Source organism: Ischnura elegans, chromosome 5 (assembly GCF_921293095.1).
Source record: "Ischnura elegans chromosome 5, ioIscEleg1.1, whole genome shotgun sequence".
NCBI classification, from domain to species: domain Eukaryota; kingdom Metazoa; phylum Arthropoda; class Insecta; order Odonata; family Coenagrionidae; genus Ischnura; species Ischnura elegans.
The window spans coordinates 36,909,090-36,926,005 of NC_060250.1; the positions used below are offsets into that span (position 1 = coordinate 36,909,090).

The 16,916-nt window shown below is 39.8% G+C and overlaps 3 protein-coding genes across 3 annotated transcripts; 2 read left to right on the forward strand and 1 right to left on the reverse strand.

Annotated features, from left to right (window-relative positions):
• The first annotated feature begins 86 nt into the window (after positions 1-86).
• LOC124158734 lies at positions 87-1,207 on the forward strand. The gene is made up of 3 exons (XM_046534000.1): positions 87-278; positions 353-500; positions 587-1,207. Exons 1-3 carry the CDS (start codon positions 196-198, stop codon positions 755-757), a joined length of 402 nt encoding a protein of 133 aa, XP_046389956.1. The 5' UTR covers positions 87-195; the 3' UTR covers positions 758-1,207.
• A 1,287-nt stretch (positions 1,208-2,494) lies between these two features.
• LOC124158733 (probable serine hydrolase) lies at positions 2,495-4,637 on the reverse strand. The gene is made up of 2 exons (XM_046533999.1): positions 4,353-4,637; positions 2,495-4,267 (listed from the first exon to the last, which is right to left on the reverse strand). Exons 1-2 carry the CDS (start codon positions 4,420-4,422, stop codon positions 3,432-3,434), a joined length of 906 nt encoding a protein of 301 aa, XP_046389955.1. The 5' UTR covers positions 4,423-4,637; the 3' UTR covers positions 2,495-3,431.
• A 139-nt stretch (positions 4,638-4,776) lies between these two features.
• Positions 4,777-16,894, forward strand: LOC124158732. Its single transcript, XM_046533998.1, has 4 exons — positions 4,777-5,387; positions 5,775-6,038; positions 13,419-13,639; positions 16,410-16,894. Exons 1-4 carry the CDS (start codon positions 5,058-5,060, stop codon positions 16,762-16,764), a joined length of 1,170 nt encoding a protein of 389 aa, XP_046389954.1. The 5' UTR covers positions 4,777-5,057; the 3' UTR covers positions 16,765-16,894.
• The last annotated feature ends 22 nt before the right edge of the window (positions 16,895-16,916 follow it).

The window sequence follows — 16,916 nt, forward strand, 5'->3', positions numbered from 1 at the left end:
CACTTTCTCTTCTTCCGTCCAAGGAGACTGCCTTTTAACTCAAATTGTATCATGGCGCGAAAATTCGCAATTCGACGTCGTTTTGTTCATCTGGGGGTTGGGCGTTGGAATTGTTGGTAAACAAGGAGGGCTGATAGTGGCGATTGATTTTTATTTACATTCTTGAATTTTTGCGTTAACCCATTATTATTGTAAATGGGATCGTTCACAGAATATTTTGACGTTTTTAATAAGTTTTCTAATAGAGAATCATCAATTTTGCTGAAACTAAAGGCACTGTAAGTAAACTTTTGAGTGCATGAAAAACACAGTTGGATTTGTACTCCTCTTTTATGACATACTGATTTTTAAGGGAGAAAGTATATGGAACAAGGAGTTCGAATTCTACATCGGAGCAAAGGATTACAACTTACGATGAAGTGGAAAATGATTTAATTCGCAAACGAATAGAGACATTAGGTCGTAAGGACGCGAATTCCAGGAACATGTCATTTCTTAAGGTACTGCATCACGCTGGTTATGGTGATTCCAGTGCAGTATTCTCTCGAATTTTTGTTTTACCTCCTCCCATGTTATTGCTTTACAGGAACTTAATATAGCAGAAACACAACTCCGCTTAATGGCTTGCTTCTGTCCAACGGACATTTACCTTCAGGCTTGTAAAGCAAAACTTTTGAAACTGAAACCTGCACCAAACCCAGAAATTAATAGCAAGGAAAAGCCGAAAAAGAAGAGGGTGCAAGTCAGTGGGAAGTGAACGTTTTGCGTTTCCGATATGATATCCCAATACAATATTTACATGTCCAACGCGCCAGTATTAAGTTATTAGGGGAAGGCAAAGTGTGCATCACAAATAATTTAGGTAGTGATGCGGAGGTAACATACTTAGCTGTTTTTCTTAGTGTACGCGACAAGCGGGCAGTTTTATTGCGTGCGACTCCCGTATCAGACAGAATTAGTTTCAGGGAACTATCGTTTTGACTGATTTAATGGTTTGCCTTATTTTAATTTTTTTCTGATAATGATTAATATCTATCACTACCATTAGTTGCGTCATCATTTAATGATAGGTGCTGTTGGTTGGATGAGGAAACCCTTTTAAGGTCGTTGATGTTTTTTTTGTTCATCCCCGGAGTAAAATGAGCTCTTTTCCTTGAGCAAGATTGCCATGTACAATCAATTTGTTTCAGTTTGGCTCACAAATATATACCTTTAGAAAAATTGGTACCTGATTCCTGATTTTTGCCATTGCACAAAGGTGTGTGAGAGTGGAATATGTCACGGAGTATGATAACTTGGGTAGAGTTATTACTGAAGATGATGTTCACTCTTTATTTTAATTGAAAAAACCCTAGTATGTCCGTGTACTGTTTTATAAAAGCAAAAGCTCGAGGCGTTGCGCAGTAGATAAGTTTGATGCTGTTGCAGGTTGAAAATAACAGAGGCGCAAGGGCGTACCCAGGATCAAGACTAGAATAGGGGGGGGGGGAGGCATGGTTGTTCAATTTGTAGGTAAGATTAAAGCATGGAAAAGGTGAATGAAATCAACAAATTAAGGAAACTGCAACAGCTCTGTATTATTTTTTAAATTATTTGCTTGAATAAATATTATTTTCCTTGACATTTGCATATAGGGGGGGGGGGGGCAGCTGCCCCTCGCTGGCTACGCCCATGCAGAGGTGGGCTCTTGTTTATGATTGATGCTGCCAACTTTAATTATATCTTTTCAATGGATTTGAATGCCAACAATTATTCAGCAGTGTGTATTTTGATGGGGGTGTTGTCGCGTACTTGATGTAGCACGCATATGGCTGGCATCCTCCTCCGGGAGTCTAATTGTCCTTAATGGCTCGGAATTCTTCTGCGACATTTACATGCTTTATTGATATTTCTCCTTGCAATCAGTTCACATTTCCCCTTACTTCGTCTCATATGTTTTGCCTTCCCTATTCTGTGTATCTGGAGGACTTAAGCTTTTGTATGGACTGTATTCAGGGTTAACTACCCAGTCAGTAAAAATATTTTCCTAGCTGTAATATTTTGTAGTCCAAAGATAGAGAATGTGTTTAACCTTGTAATTTTAAGGCACCTAATTCAGATAAAAAATACAATTTGTCACACTAGTTGATACAATACATATAGTGCCAAAGTTAAGCTGCTATTCAGTGAAGCTATTTATTAATGAATTTTATTATCTGTATAACCTCGCACCTTATGAAATTGTGTTACATTGATGTTGTGAAGAGGTCTAAGGAGTCTGTGTTCATAAGCTGTATTTTACTGAGAAACAGAATAGTGGCATCTATTACTGTGAATCAAGCAATTCATATTCACTCTGTTATGCATTTTCATAAACCATGTGCATACTATATTTCATCCCTTCATCTGGTTGTTGCTAGGATATCTGAATTTTGCACTATTTCTTTTATAATATTCTCTATCCTGTGTTGTTGGAACTATTAACTTAAATAAATGATGAATGAGAATGCATCAGTTACAATCATTGGATAACTTTAAGTAGCATTGCTCCATATTTAATTCTGCCAGTTAACCTTTACAATAAATTTCACTTTAATGGTGTATGTATTCATTGACAAAAATGTGGTCGAGTTTTTCTATTAGAGGTAACAATTACCTTGTATATAAGTCGTGTAGAAACAATAATTACTCTCAAATCTCTTACTGTGTGGTAATAAGAAGAAAACAGTGATGGTAATTTTCCACACTTTATAAACTCAACTTGTTTTAGTGTTTACGTGTCATTCTCAAGAGCCATTTTGCATGGGGCACTTCATTGCACAGGTTACTCCTGAAAACATATTGAAATTTCAAGAATGCGAGCTTAGAATTAGAGTGGGGGCTATTTTACCGTTTCGTCTGTGTTTTAGCAATTCACCACTTTACACGACGCAATTTTGAATGTGCCTTCTTACATAGGTCTGATTGCATAATGATGTGCCTTGTGTAAAATGGCCTTCAGACCTCTTATCAATTGATGTGTTCCAGGAATTCATCAATGGAACTATACAGCTGTTGAGAAAGACATGTTAGCATTGAAATCGTATGAGTTAATAAATGTGTAAAATAACTATGGCCGTTTCCATCTTATTACATAGAAATGTCTTGAATTGTACTTTCCTTAGGCTCCACATAACAGAAATTTTATAGCATATTTTCCAGAAGTATATTGTTTAAATAATATTTCTAATATTTTATTAATTAATTGGTAGCTGGTGCATCTTTCATATAATTATGGTGAATTAACAACTGTCTTCATTTAGAATGTTTCATGTATTGATTTTATCAATCAATTATCTGGAAAATCTTGCATCACCTAGAAACTTGGATATTTATTTGTGGAATATGAATGTTACAATAAATAAGGATATTTACTTCCATGGGTTAAGATAATTTGTTGCCTATCTTCAATTCTAGCATTTCAAGAAATTAATTACTATAGAAGCAATACTCTCTGGATCATTTAGATGTAAATGATGAGTTCCAGGAATTTCATGAAATTCTAATTTTTCAGCAGATTCTTTAATTTTGGACAATACTTTATGATAATACTCTTCCTTATCAAAACTCATACCAGGCCTGCCCTTGATATTCAAAACTTTGCATTTGATGCTAGATGCAAAGGTCATAACAGTTTCTTTGCTTAACATTCCTAAGCCACCCACTTTCACACGAACATCTCGGCTAAAGTGATATCCTTTTCCATCCGGGGATTCCTGCAGTCCTCTCTTCATCAACACTTTGCATGAATCTTCAGTCAATGATCCTCTGTAAGCTGTCATTACTAGGTGCAGGGCCTCATCATAAGTATAAGCTGGCAAAGCCTTGTCTAGCTTTTTTTCATAATCCAGAACTTTGTCAACTGTAGCACTGATTCCCTGTATCATACTTTCATTTTCTCTAATGACAGGACTTGCTATATCTATGCATATTAAATGTTCTACCTCATCTGGATAAGATCCAGCATACATGAACCCAATGCCACCTCCTAGAGAGTGGCCGAGGATTGATATTTTATCCCACCGAAAATGCTTAACTATACGGCGTAGCACAACCAGGCCATCCCAATATAAAAAATAACTCTGCCCCAGAGGGTAATGAGAGGATTTCCCATGCCCGGGCAAGTCAATTGCCAGTAAGCTCATTGTTGAGGGCAAATGCGGTGCCAATTTGTCAAAGGTGCCAGCATTATCTTGCCATCCGTGAAGGGCAATAACAGGTTTCACCTGGCGAGGTCCCCACCATTTTCCTGCAACACGACAATATTAACTATACTGCTACATCGCTTATCATAGAAACCCAAGCACAGCATAAATACATTTGCAGCCACTTACCGCAAATATTTCCCCATGGCATTGGAATCGTAATTTCTTCTGCGCTATCACTGCTTGAATATCCCTCCATTGTAGGGTGACGACTGCCTTTTTGTTCAGATTTTTTCCGATATAACAACTTGTGGGCTAGGAAAATGTTAGAATTAAATAAGAGTAGAACTTACTCGGTGCAAGATGATAGGTGTAGAATTTTGCTAGTTGATGCGTTACTCATCTATAGGTCTATGGAGCAATCGATTTTGCTGATAAATTACGGTGCCAATAATTTTGTCTTATCATCTGTTCCGCAACCCGTTGTTGCCGTGGTTGCCTTTCTAGAACAAATCAAATCGTTTTTGTTTTAATTCAGTGTTGCCGGATTGGCGCCAATGTTGATTTCTTGTTGACGGTTTTGAGAGGACCATAGACCTAGTACAGGACCATGATTTTGACAGCACTTGCGGTGCGTTTTATTCTTAGACCCAAGGGGAATCCATTACTATTATTGTAATATTCGTGCTTATACCGTATGTGGTCTAAGGTTTTATTCATTCATGCATCTTGCCATGATTTTCCTGTCCGTTTTCTATCTACCAATCATTCATCGGGAACTAGCTTCGTTTAAAGTAAGCAGCTCATCTATCGAAGGCGATTATTCAAAAATGGGATACTATTTTGATTACGACGGATAACGTGCGACGATTTATAATTTGTTTTGATGCAAAAATGTGCAGTTTTCGTCAAACGTGGGGAACATGGAAGTTCACTGATGCCTCACAAGATGATTTGAAATCATTGACAGCTCTCTTTAAGTGTCAGTCATCGAGGCTGGGAGAATGTAAATATTTGAATAATAAATCATGGTGCTTTGTGATGAACAAACTGAAAGCCGAAAATTTTCAGAAACGTGGTGTCGTCAAGTTAGCTGACGATAAAGGTTTAGCTGGAAAAGAAACAGAGACTGATGGGTCGAAACTTGAAACTCCGGAAGATAATGAGGGCGAAATCGAATTAGAAGGTGGAACTCTTGATAAAAGTGCATTATCAGATTTAGAGGTAAGGTGAACGTTTAAGTGAAGTATTATGATAAAAATTTTTTTATCGTCTTCTACCTAACGAGTTTTAGCTTACTTTTATTCGTCTATAATTAATAGTAACGGGCGTAACTTGGTGGAAATCCATAATCGCAGGAATATAAGGATCAACAACTTTGCTATTTCCACATGGTAATTTATTGAGACCGACCATGATTTCGTGTACCTACATGCTTTAACATTATCACCTTGATAATGTTACGCTGTAACGAATCCATGGTTGGTCTCAATAAATTACCACGTGGAAATAGCAAAGTTGTTGATCGTTCTATTTCTTTGATTTATATTTCATTTTTATTTTCAAATTTATATCTTACTAATTATGTTTTATTCCCATTCACTGTCTCAGGATCCTCTTGTTGAGGAGGATGACGAAGTACCGAAAATCATTGGTGATATATGTGACTGCCTTAAGAAGGAGCCATTATCAGGTATTTCTGCCAAGGTAGATGGGAATGATGCTGCGAAAGTGCTACTTGCCGTTAGAAATGGCTTATGTGATGAAGAAAGCGTGGCTAATCTTTTGCTAAGTTTTTGCCCACCAGTAGAAGAAAACATGCTTGTTCAGAGCAGGTGGGCTCCGGCTCTCTACCAGCACATTATTTTGCCTGAGGTAATTACCATTTTATCTCTTAATAATTAATCTCTCTTAATTTAGTCATTAACCCCTCAAGCGCGGCAGGCATTTAATTAAATCCCATCTCAGCGGCCGGATGAGATTTAAAAATCTTCGCCTTTTTGGTATACTATCATTCAATAATTTATATCTTTCATAGTATATGATCAGTATCGTTGAAAATTTTTGTAAACTTGCGTATTATAATGCGCTACTATATAATAATTTTTCGAGCGATTGGAAGAAATATTTATTGTTTTGTGTATCTCTTTTTATGAACTAATGAATAAATTTTCAATTTTGAAAGATTTTTATTTGGTTTCGAATAAGCTACGAGATCTCTAACATTCCATGCATTTAAAAGATACAAGTACATGATGTAATTTAGTTATTTGGGGTTGAAAATTTCATAACAGATTGGATACTTTCGATAGGATTACCCGTTTCGCCTACTTGAAAATTTACCACTCCACCCACTTCTCTGACTTTGTTCCATTATTACCATATCATTTCATATAGGTAGTCACATGCTAATGTTTCAAACGTCAATATCCAAATATTCAAATGATTTACCTTAGAAAATCTGCTCTGACATGATTTGAAGCAATCCAAACATAATCCCACTGCACATTTTTCACAACAGTACACGCAAACTCTTCATTTCCCATATTACGCACAAACTGCACACCTCCTTAGAGACTTTGATTTCTTCCCAGCTGCAGGAATTGTCTTTAGGAAATCAATTTTTGTGAGTCTTGGTACTAAATTGTGTAATGAGTGACGGCCAAGTACAAACAGTTAGTATGACGTTGGATATTTCAAAAATATTATCTCACCCAATGGCACGCGCAATTATAAGTCAAATTTTTATACGTGTTTTTCCTGTAAACAACATATGAATTTAGGACTGCCTCATTCAATAGTCTCCTAAATAACTTCATACATCACTTGTAATGGCGTTTTCTTTCCATTACGTACGAATGCAATAACAGGTCCTTGAAATTCACCCCACCAATGATTTTACTGTAGCCTAACACACAAACAGAATTCCGAGTCTCTTTTTTGCCTTTCAATACTATTCCCATTTTGTAGGATCCCCAATTATAAAAAAAATACCACACACAGGAAGTACACCCGATGAGAATTTCAGCACACTGCCTGAACGAACACCACACAGCATGAATGACTCTGGTGGACTGGGTGGACTGAAGCTCGTGGTTTAGAAGCTCCCTCAAGAGATGAGAAAATATCTCGAAGGGGCCCTGGTATACGCTGACTGTTTAGATGGAATCTTATCTTCGTTGATTACTGTCCAGAAAAAAATAAATAAAAAAATTAATGCAGAGCGAAGCACATGGCCCCTTCGCTTAGGACTAACGAGGCGGACCAAACACACTTGGGGCTCGAGGTGACGACAAACAAGGAGAAGACGGAGAGATGGCATTGAGCTTAGAAGATACCGTATCTCAAGCTAAAGTAGCTGACCCTTCTAGACGTCTCTCAAGCAGAATAGGCGGAAGTTTTCATGATAGAACAGCTGAAATAAGGCGATGAGTTTTTGGACCGAAGTCGTCAAGGCGCTGGTTTAAAACGGAATTTTATCGAAGCATTTTTAAAAAATCTTGAAGGCATAAAACCGCTATGAATATTTTATTGGAAAGGAAAAACATTTCTTCAAAAGATAGAGTAATTAGTTTTAATTTAACATACAATATCTGGCGGAGAAAAAATATTATAAACAGTAGGTCAGGAAGCGTATTGGGTACGCATGACGGCGGCATACGAAATTTAAAGGGCGCGTACTGGGTACGCATGATGGCGTTGAGGGGCTAATAAAAAAAATGATGCCACTGTACATCGATTGCTGTCATATTCGAGATATTTATGTTTCTTCTTTCAATATACGATAATTCATGAATCAAACAATGCATAGTATTCCCATAATCTTAATGCATTCATCAAATGTGAGAATTCTTGTATCCCTATTTTCGCCAGATACAAAAATCCCAAGTAAGCACCCATGCCATCTGGGAAGTAGCAGTTATGAACCAATTTCCTGCATAACTTTTTTGTATTGCTTTTATTGGGAGGAACATCAGTCCCAATCATAGTATTCTAATATGGTGTTTCAAAACATCCTCATTTGCAAGCATTCATAGCCGTTATTTTGTGCAGTAATTTTCATTATGCATTTTGAAATGGTGTAAGCTTTCTAGGTTCATTTGCCATTGAAACTCAAAAGATATTAGCCGTCAATAATAATAGTTTTCACTCATTTTTAGCTGCTCATCAAAATTAATATTAATAATATGAATGGTATGGATTTTCCTGCCTAGCAAGGCTGGTCATTCAGAAACCATCATATATGTCGTTTATTCCTATTAATTCTTCACATTCAACATTTTTACCAAAAGCCTCTTTATAGTCTCAAAGGGTATGTCACTCTTTTTATGTAACACCAGAAGGCAAGCCAGTGAACTGGGTGCCTAACATGCTATTTGTCACAAAAGGCGACCCACAGTAGTTTCTATAATGCCAGTAGTGAGCGAGCCATGATTAAGTCTTGGACAGCACCATAATTAGCTTTGAACGTAGGTTTTCGCAGCGAGGGGCATCGTTGATAATGGCTTCCGGGTGCAGCTGCGTGTTGCGCTTTGTCGTGCAAGCTTTCGCGACCGTTGCAGGTCGCATCATCAGGCGATGAATGAAATTACGGAAATCGGTGGTCAATTAATATACTCGTCCACCTCCCCCATCCACCGGAGTAGTGGGGAGGGGATCGGAGTTGACGTCAGCGGAACTCTCACCCCTGTCCTTGAGCGACGAGCGGACTCTTCTTGTCTAGCACATAACCTTGTTGGTAACATATTCGTCGTCTTCTCTTTCGGAAAATCGTTTTCCACGTCTGGCTGAGTTTAACGCCGTCCACTCTGTTGAAATTTTGGGGGCATTTTTCAATTTCAATAGCCTCCCGAATTAGTCGTCGATGATAAAATTTTTCTTGGGCTAACACCTGCGTCTCGTCGATTAAAATTCGATGTCCATCTTCTGAGTAGGCATGCTCCGCTATCGCCGATTTCTCCGTGTCACGATGTAATATCGCACGGCTGTGTTCTTTGAGACGAGTAGTCACGGGGCGCCCTGTCTGCCCGACGTAAGATTTCCCGCATGAGCACGGGATTCTATAAACGCCTTCCACGTTGAGGGGATGTAGTCGGTCCTTGGCAGATGGAAACAAGTCGCTCATCTTCTTTAATGCTCTGTGGCGCGTCACGATGCCCGCTTTTCTCAGCACACGCGAAATTCTCTCAGACGTTCCAGCGACGTATGGGATGGTGGCATAGGCCACTGGCCTGTTTTTCTCTCTTCTCTCCGCGCAATCTTCAGGTAGGCGTTTATTCGGAATTCTTGCCTGGCGATGGATGAAGGCTTCCGAATATCCATTCTGTCTGAAGGTTTCTTTCACGCGATCCTCTTCTTTCTTCAGAGCGCCATCGTCAGAAACCACTCTGGCCCTATGAAGGAGTGTTTTCATGACCGATGCTTTCTGTTGAGGATGATGGTGGGAGTGCGCGTGGAGGTAACGGTCCGTGTGTGTTGCTTTCCTGTACACCGCGTGTCTCAGCGATCCGTTCATGCCTCTCTGCACCAGTACGTCTAAAAAGGGTAGTTCTCCATTCATCTCTATCTCCATGGTGAATTGGATGGATGGGTGGATGCTGTTCAGATGATCGGCGAATTCTTTTAGCGTGTCTTTTCCATGTGGCCATATGACAAATGTGTCGTCGACATATCTAATCCAGCAAGATGGTCGAAGCTTGCTCGAGGCCAAGGCGTCTTCTTCAAAATGCTCCATGTATAAGTTGGCAACAACAGGCGAGAGGGGGCTCCCCATAGCTGCTCCATCCTTTTGTTTGTAAGTTTCTCCGTCCCAAAGAAAGTAGTTGCTCCTCAGGCAGAAATCCGCGAGTTTCGGAAAATCCGTCGGAAGCCCGAATTTGGTGAGCCTTTTTATGATGTCAACAGACTCTTTTATGGGAACCTTTGTGAAAAGTGAAACAACGTCGAAACTGACGGGGATGTCATTGTCAGCGATTCTCAGTTGTTCCAGAACTTCGATGAATTCTTTCGAATTCTTCACGCAGGATCCCGTCTGTCCGATGAAGGGTTGGAGGTGGTTGGCGAGATAGCGTGCCAATGCGTAGGTTGGTGACCCAATGCAGCTGACGATAGGACGAAGCGGAACTCCTTCTTTATGAATCTTCGGCAGCCCGTAGAGACGAGGAGGTCTGGCGGACGAAGGCAAAATTTGAAATTGTTCTTCGTTAGAAATGGAAGAGCGCTTAATTAGCTCCCTTACTTCTCGTTCAATTTTAGCAGTCGGGTCCTCCTTCAATTTTTCGTACGTCGGATCCTCCAATAGTGACTTAATCTTGGCCTGGTAATCCTTTCTGTTGATGACGACTGTGGAATTCCCTTTGTCGGCTCCCAGAATGATGATGTCACGATTGGATTTCAGGTCGTCGAGCGCTCGTCTTTGGTCCAAAGGTAGGTTGGGACGTGGAGGCTTAGACTTCGTCAAAACGTTGGCGACATCTTGCCGAATCTCTTCGGCATCTTGATGTGGAAGCTTCCGCAGGGCGACTTCTACTCCGGTAATGATATCTTCCACGGGGATATGGCGTGGCGAGAAGGCAAAGTTTAATCCTTTCGCGAGAACCGATGTGGCTGCGTCACTCAGTTGAATGCCCGCAAGGTTGCAAATTAACTTTTCCTTGTTGTTGGGTGGCTGAGGATGCTGTCTCTCGTGGAGATGTTGGAATTTTTTCTTCTGCTTGCTGGTAGACGAAGAGAAGGTTCTGCTGGCAGATTCGTTGGTGATACGATCGATGTGGTTCCAATCCTCCGGTCGCAGAGTGCGTGAGAGCTCCAGGTGGAGAGAATACAGCTCCATGGTGCAGCAATGGAGAGAGTAGCGTGTAGATTTAACGCGCTCCCTCAGAAGTGCCAAACTGGTTCGATGTAGAATCCTCTTGGCTGCTGGGCTCTGGATGTGATGAGTCACCTTCACACAGATGGGAATTGTATCAGAATCACGGCAACGCTGTAGAAAGGCTAGGGACGAAAGTAGCTGAAATTTCTTCTTCCGTAGATTTTCCAATCTTCGAGTCTTCTGGTGAATTTCCTCCCCGTAGAGGCTGGATAGCTTTGAACGTAGGTTTTCGCAGCGAGGGGCATCGTTGATAATGGCTTCCGGGTGCAGCTGCGTGTTGCGCTTTGTCATGCAAGCTTTCGCGACCGTTGCAGGACGCATCATCAGGCGAAACTCGCGGATTTCTGCCTGAGGAGCAACTACTTTCTTTGGGACGGAGAAACTTACAAACAAAAGGATGGAGCAGCTATGGGGAGCCCCCTCTCGCCTGTTGTTGCCAACTTATACATGGAGCATTTTGAAGAAGACGCCTTGGCCTCGAGCAAGCTTCGACCATCTTGCTGGATTAGATATGTCGACGACACATTTGTCATATGGCCACATGGAAAAGACACGCTAAAAGAATTCGCCGATCATCTGAACAGCATCCACCCATCCATCCAATTCACCATGGAGATAGAGATGAATGGAGAACTACCCTTTTTAGACGTACTGGTGCAGAGAGGCATGAACGGATCGCTGAGACACGCGGTGTACAGGAAAGCAACACACACGGACCGTTACCTCCACGCGCACTCCCACCATCATCCTCAACAGAAAGCATCGGTCATGAAAACACTCCTTCATAGGGCCAGAGTGGTTTCTGACGATGGCGCTCTGAAGAAAGAAGAGGATCGTGTGAAAGAAACCTTCAGACAGAATGGATATTCGGAAGCCTTCATCCATCGCCAGGCAAGAATTCCGAATAAACGCCTACCTGAAGATTGCGCGGAGAGAAGAGAGAAAAACAGGCCAGTGGCCTATGCCACCATCCCATACGTCGCTGGAACGTCTGAGAGAATTTCGCGTGTGCTGAGAAAAGCGGGCATCGTGACGCGCCACAGAGCATTAAAGAAGATGAGCGACTTGTTTCCATCTGCCAAGGACCGACTACATCCCCTCAACGTGGAAGGCGTTTATAGAATCCCGTGCTCATGCGGGAAATCTTACGTCGGGCAGACAGGGCGCTCCGTGACTACTCGTCTCAAAGAACACAGCCGTGCGATATTACATCGTGACACGGAGAAATCGGCGATAGCGGAGCATGCCTACTCAGAAGATGGACATCGAATTTTAATCGACGAGACGCAGGTGTTAGCCCAAGAAAAATTTTATCATCGACGACTAATTCGGGAGGCTATTGAAATTGAAAAATGCCCCCAAAATTTCAACAGAGTGGACGGCGTTAAACTCAGCCAGACGTGGAAAACGATTTTCCGAAAGAGAAGACGACGAATATGTTACCAACAAGGTTATGCGCTAGACAAGAAGAGTCCGCTCGTCGCTCAAGGACAGGGGTGAGAGTTCTGCTGACGTCAACTCCGCCCCCCTCCCCCACTACTCCGGTGGATGGGGGAGGTGGACGAGTATATTAATTGACCACCGATTTCCGTAATTTCATTCGTCGCCTGATGATGCGACCTGCAACGGTCGCGAAAGCTTGCACGACAAAGCGCAACACGCAGCTGCACCCGGAAGCCATTATCAACGAAGCACCATAATTAGATTAATAGGATTAAAAATATTTTCCACCATGGATAATTTTTATTAAAATTTGCAACAGCATGTTCTCTTTTTTGGTGTAAGTTATATCTATGGAGAACAATACGCAGACCAATAAGAGGTGTATACTCTGATACTAGTTGAGCACATTGATGATTAGAAATTGAATAAAAAATTATATTCAAGGATTTATTTTTTAAATCTTTTAATATATCCTTGAATCTTGGAAAATCATAATGCAGTAGTTTGGAGTAAGTGTGCTACTTGATATAATGGTCACTTATTTTTTATTTCACTGCACTAATTCAACTAAACTGCACTTTTTCAACTAAAACCTTTTTAACGGTAAGAAATGAAAATGAATAACAATATTGAATTAATAATTTATTTTCTGGTTAATGCAGCATTGACTTATTTTGGTCGGCGACAGTTTCAGGTGCATTCCACCTCCTGTCTTTGGGCCAAAAGTTAGTCAATTTGGCATTGACCTGAAAAACAATTATCATTTTAATCACTGGGGAAGCCTCCGTACTTTTCACATTGGTTACCATCAGGGTTTTATTAATGAAATTACAATGTAGTTTTCAATTTCTATAAATGAAAGCATTAAGACAATTGAGATGATGTTTTTGGTTTTTTTTAGTTGAAATAAAAGAAATTAACTTGTGGATAATTTGCTTCAGATCTTGGAGAGGACCTCTCCTGTTCCACGAGTGCTCTCTTCAGCCATTTCTCAACTGGCCACTAGTTCACCTGATGCCTGTGTACAGCTCCTATGCATACCGTTGCTACTGTCACCAAAACTCTTGAATGGGCCTGCCGATTTGATGCAACCTGCTATTGAAGTGCTCACTAAAGTCATGGAAGAATCTCTTCCTCCTTTGCAAAAGTCATCTTTGTTCAGGTATGCAATCTTACATCTTTCCAGTGGTGTTAAACTGTGATTATAGATTGTGGGTTCCATATTAATTCAACCCCAAAATGAGGTATCGTTATCCACAGCCTCATATGTAGATGAAACTTGGAACAATTCATACCTTCACCAAGCTATGAAATAAGCACTAATATGTTTCACCTAGCTGAAGTGATTTATCAGTTAGTGTCTCCCTTACTTCAGGGGGCTTCTAAATGGCTTTTGTTCTCGGTGCAAGCCTCTCAAGGTGTGCTGGTTTAATAAAAAAATTCTTTCTCTTTGTTTTTAAATAATTTCCATTGAAAAAATCATCTGGTACAAGACAACAGAAATAATTGTGTAAAAGTGCAACTACCTTATTTCAATATTTCGAACTTCCACCATATTATGCCTGAATTGGTTGAATCTATTGTATTTTTTCCTGTTAAAAAAATCTTTAACTTTGTATTAGCAACATTATATGGTAGAAAACATTGTTAACTTTCAATCCTTTTATCACCAAAAGGTTGATTAATTTTGATAACTTTTCAGTTATTATTTTCAGGGATGGGCAGCAATGAAAATACATATTTTCCATACTTTTGTGATTTGCATTTTGTTTCAGGAAACCAATTTTTAAAAAGTACAGTAAAACCTCTATGTAGTGAACCTCATTACATCATAAACCTCCATACATCATACCACCCCTACGGTCCCGTCTGATTTACATGTAAATTTATAGGCAAACCTCTTTGTAGTGAACCTCTTTATATCGTAAAACCTCCGCCAACCATACCAAGGAGATACCCCCGAGACAGCCTAACTACCTCCGCAAATCGCTCCGAGACAACAAGAGACAATTAATGCAGCTGCGATTACGTACATGGAATGACATTTTCAGCAATAAATATTTCACTCTTTTTTTTAATCTTATATATCTTTAATATGCTGTAATTTTCACGTTAATCATTAGTTGTGGCTATTTTGTTCAATATGAGAGCATACCTAAAAGTAAGTAAGAAAAAAGGTATCCAACTATCCTAATCATTTTATGTGACTGTTGAATTCAGAGAGATCACATCATTTTCTCTCGAATCATGGTAAAAATCATGCGATAGCACTCACTTTCTGTAATTATTAAATAATAAATATATGTTCACTGATGCATGCATGCTTGTTTAAGTACATAAATATAATGGTTTAAAAGGCAGTAGTGCCTTTCATTTCCAAAGGATATTAAAAATTGGTGCCTGTCACTAAAACCTCTCTGTAGTGAACCTCCATACATCAAATTGCCCAAATTTTGGTCCCCTCCATTACGATGTAAAGAGGTTTTACTGTATTTTGAATTTCATGACTAAAATGCATTGGAAGTGTTTTATAGTTTCAAATTAAGGTACACTCCCGACTATCCGGGCTAATGATGGGGAGAGACGGCACGAATAATTGGAAAACACGGATAACCCAAAATTTCGCTTACATGTCTTGCAATGTTCATAAATTACATAACTCAAACAATATAAATTTATTTATGCAGTTATTCTCTTATTTTAGAGTGCTTCCCAGACTCAATGAGAGCTTTCTTCGCCAGTTTGTGATCTTTTTAGTGGCGATAACATGGTTGCACTCGTATTATTAATGCTCCATGCAAGGCCTGGGTTTAAAACCACACAACCGTGACTGTGTGGTTATGGATACAGAAGAGTAGTTGCACGAATGCCTCAAAACCACTGCTCGACGTTGGGAACTACATTGTCGGGCACCTCGCCACGTAGTTGCATCTCGCACAAGTTGCCCGGGTTGCAACTGCTACGGGACGTGTATCTGTGATCGCAGAGCGCGGTCACGCTCTGCGAGGCTTGGAAAACAGGGACACGGCGCTCCCGTGAATGCAGCTTGCGTGCAATTTGCAAAGGGGATTCTAACGGAAATAATAAGCCCTAGCATTAATGCAGAAATGCCGATGATTTTGTGTCCGATTTTAATTTTTTATAAAGATCGAGGAAAAAATTGAGCGAGAGTGAAAATCATGCACGTATGATCTGTAATCAGGATAAACCGCAGCCGGATAATCGGGAGTCAGCTGTATTAAAAATCAAAATACCTTTGTCCCTCATATTTGTGTATTTGGATTGGTTGATGGTTTCTTGGTTCCACTCAGTTGCTATGCATTTTATCTGGTTAATTTAATGAAAATAGTCTTTATCTAGTCATTCATTAAGAAATTTGAGCGTTGAAGTTGTCATTTGTTGCTGCTGAAATTACCTCTGTGAATAGCCTGGTCTTCATTGGCGTTTGTTCCTGAAATATTTTAAAATTTAGTTGTCTGGCGACAATGGTTAATAGTATATTATGTATGCGATTTTTTCCATCTTTCAGATTGAAGATCCTGACATCAGTCTCCTCTTCTATGCTCTGTAAATTCTGACTTTTAGTTCAAGCACAACTCTTATTTTTCGAGACTGTTGACATTCTTTCAAATCCAACTTTCCAGTACTTGAGTATCTACTAAGAAATTGTTAATTCTCAAAAATGAGGGAATATCTTTAAATATTCTGGTTTTTAATATACTTTCAGCTGGCACCAAATTGTTCTGCTAGGCATTAACAGGTTCAAGAGTATAACTTCCTGTCAAATTTTTGGTGTTTATCTTTACTGGATAACTTGTGGTGGTAATGTTAGATGTTAACTTGAAGTGATTGGCATAGAATATCAGTCTTATTGGTTGTGGTTGGTTTGTCTGTTATCATAATTAATGGTGCCTTTTAATGTCGATTTCAAGGGCCTTTTACAAGGAAGTATTGCATCAGAGCCGAGTCACAGTTCAAGAGGAACTTTTTCCTCTTCTGCAAGCCATAGCAGAGAGTGAGGGAGCCTTTGGTAGTGCTGATCCAGAGTTGCTGTCCAATTTGATAAACTGGATTGAATTGTGCTCTCAGGAGTATGCCTCTAGCATCAAATTTACCAAGTATTTGGTGGCTCTGCTGAAGGGTATGACTCAGGACTTCAATAGTCGAAAGGATAGTGGTACCAACTATCTCAGTTCTGAGGAGAAGATGAAACTGCGAAATATAGTGTCTGAAAACAAAACGTTTCTGAGAAAAATTGCCGAAAAATCTCTGAATTCCTTGGAATAGGTTATTTTCTGTAAATATTTTCGGAAACTCACTTTTCATTCCATGCAATGTTGGTGAGAAGTGATTTGAGTTGTATTTTTCTGGAAGCTTCCTGAAAATTAATTGGCTGTTATTAAATTTTTAAATTTAACTTTGTGCAGTTTATTTACAGT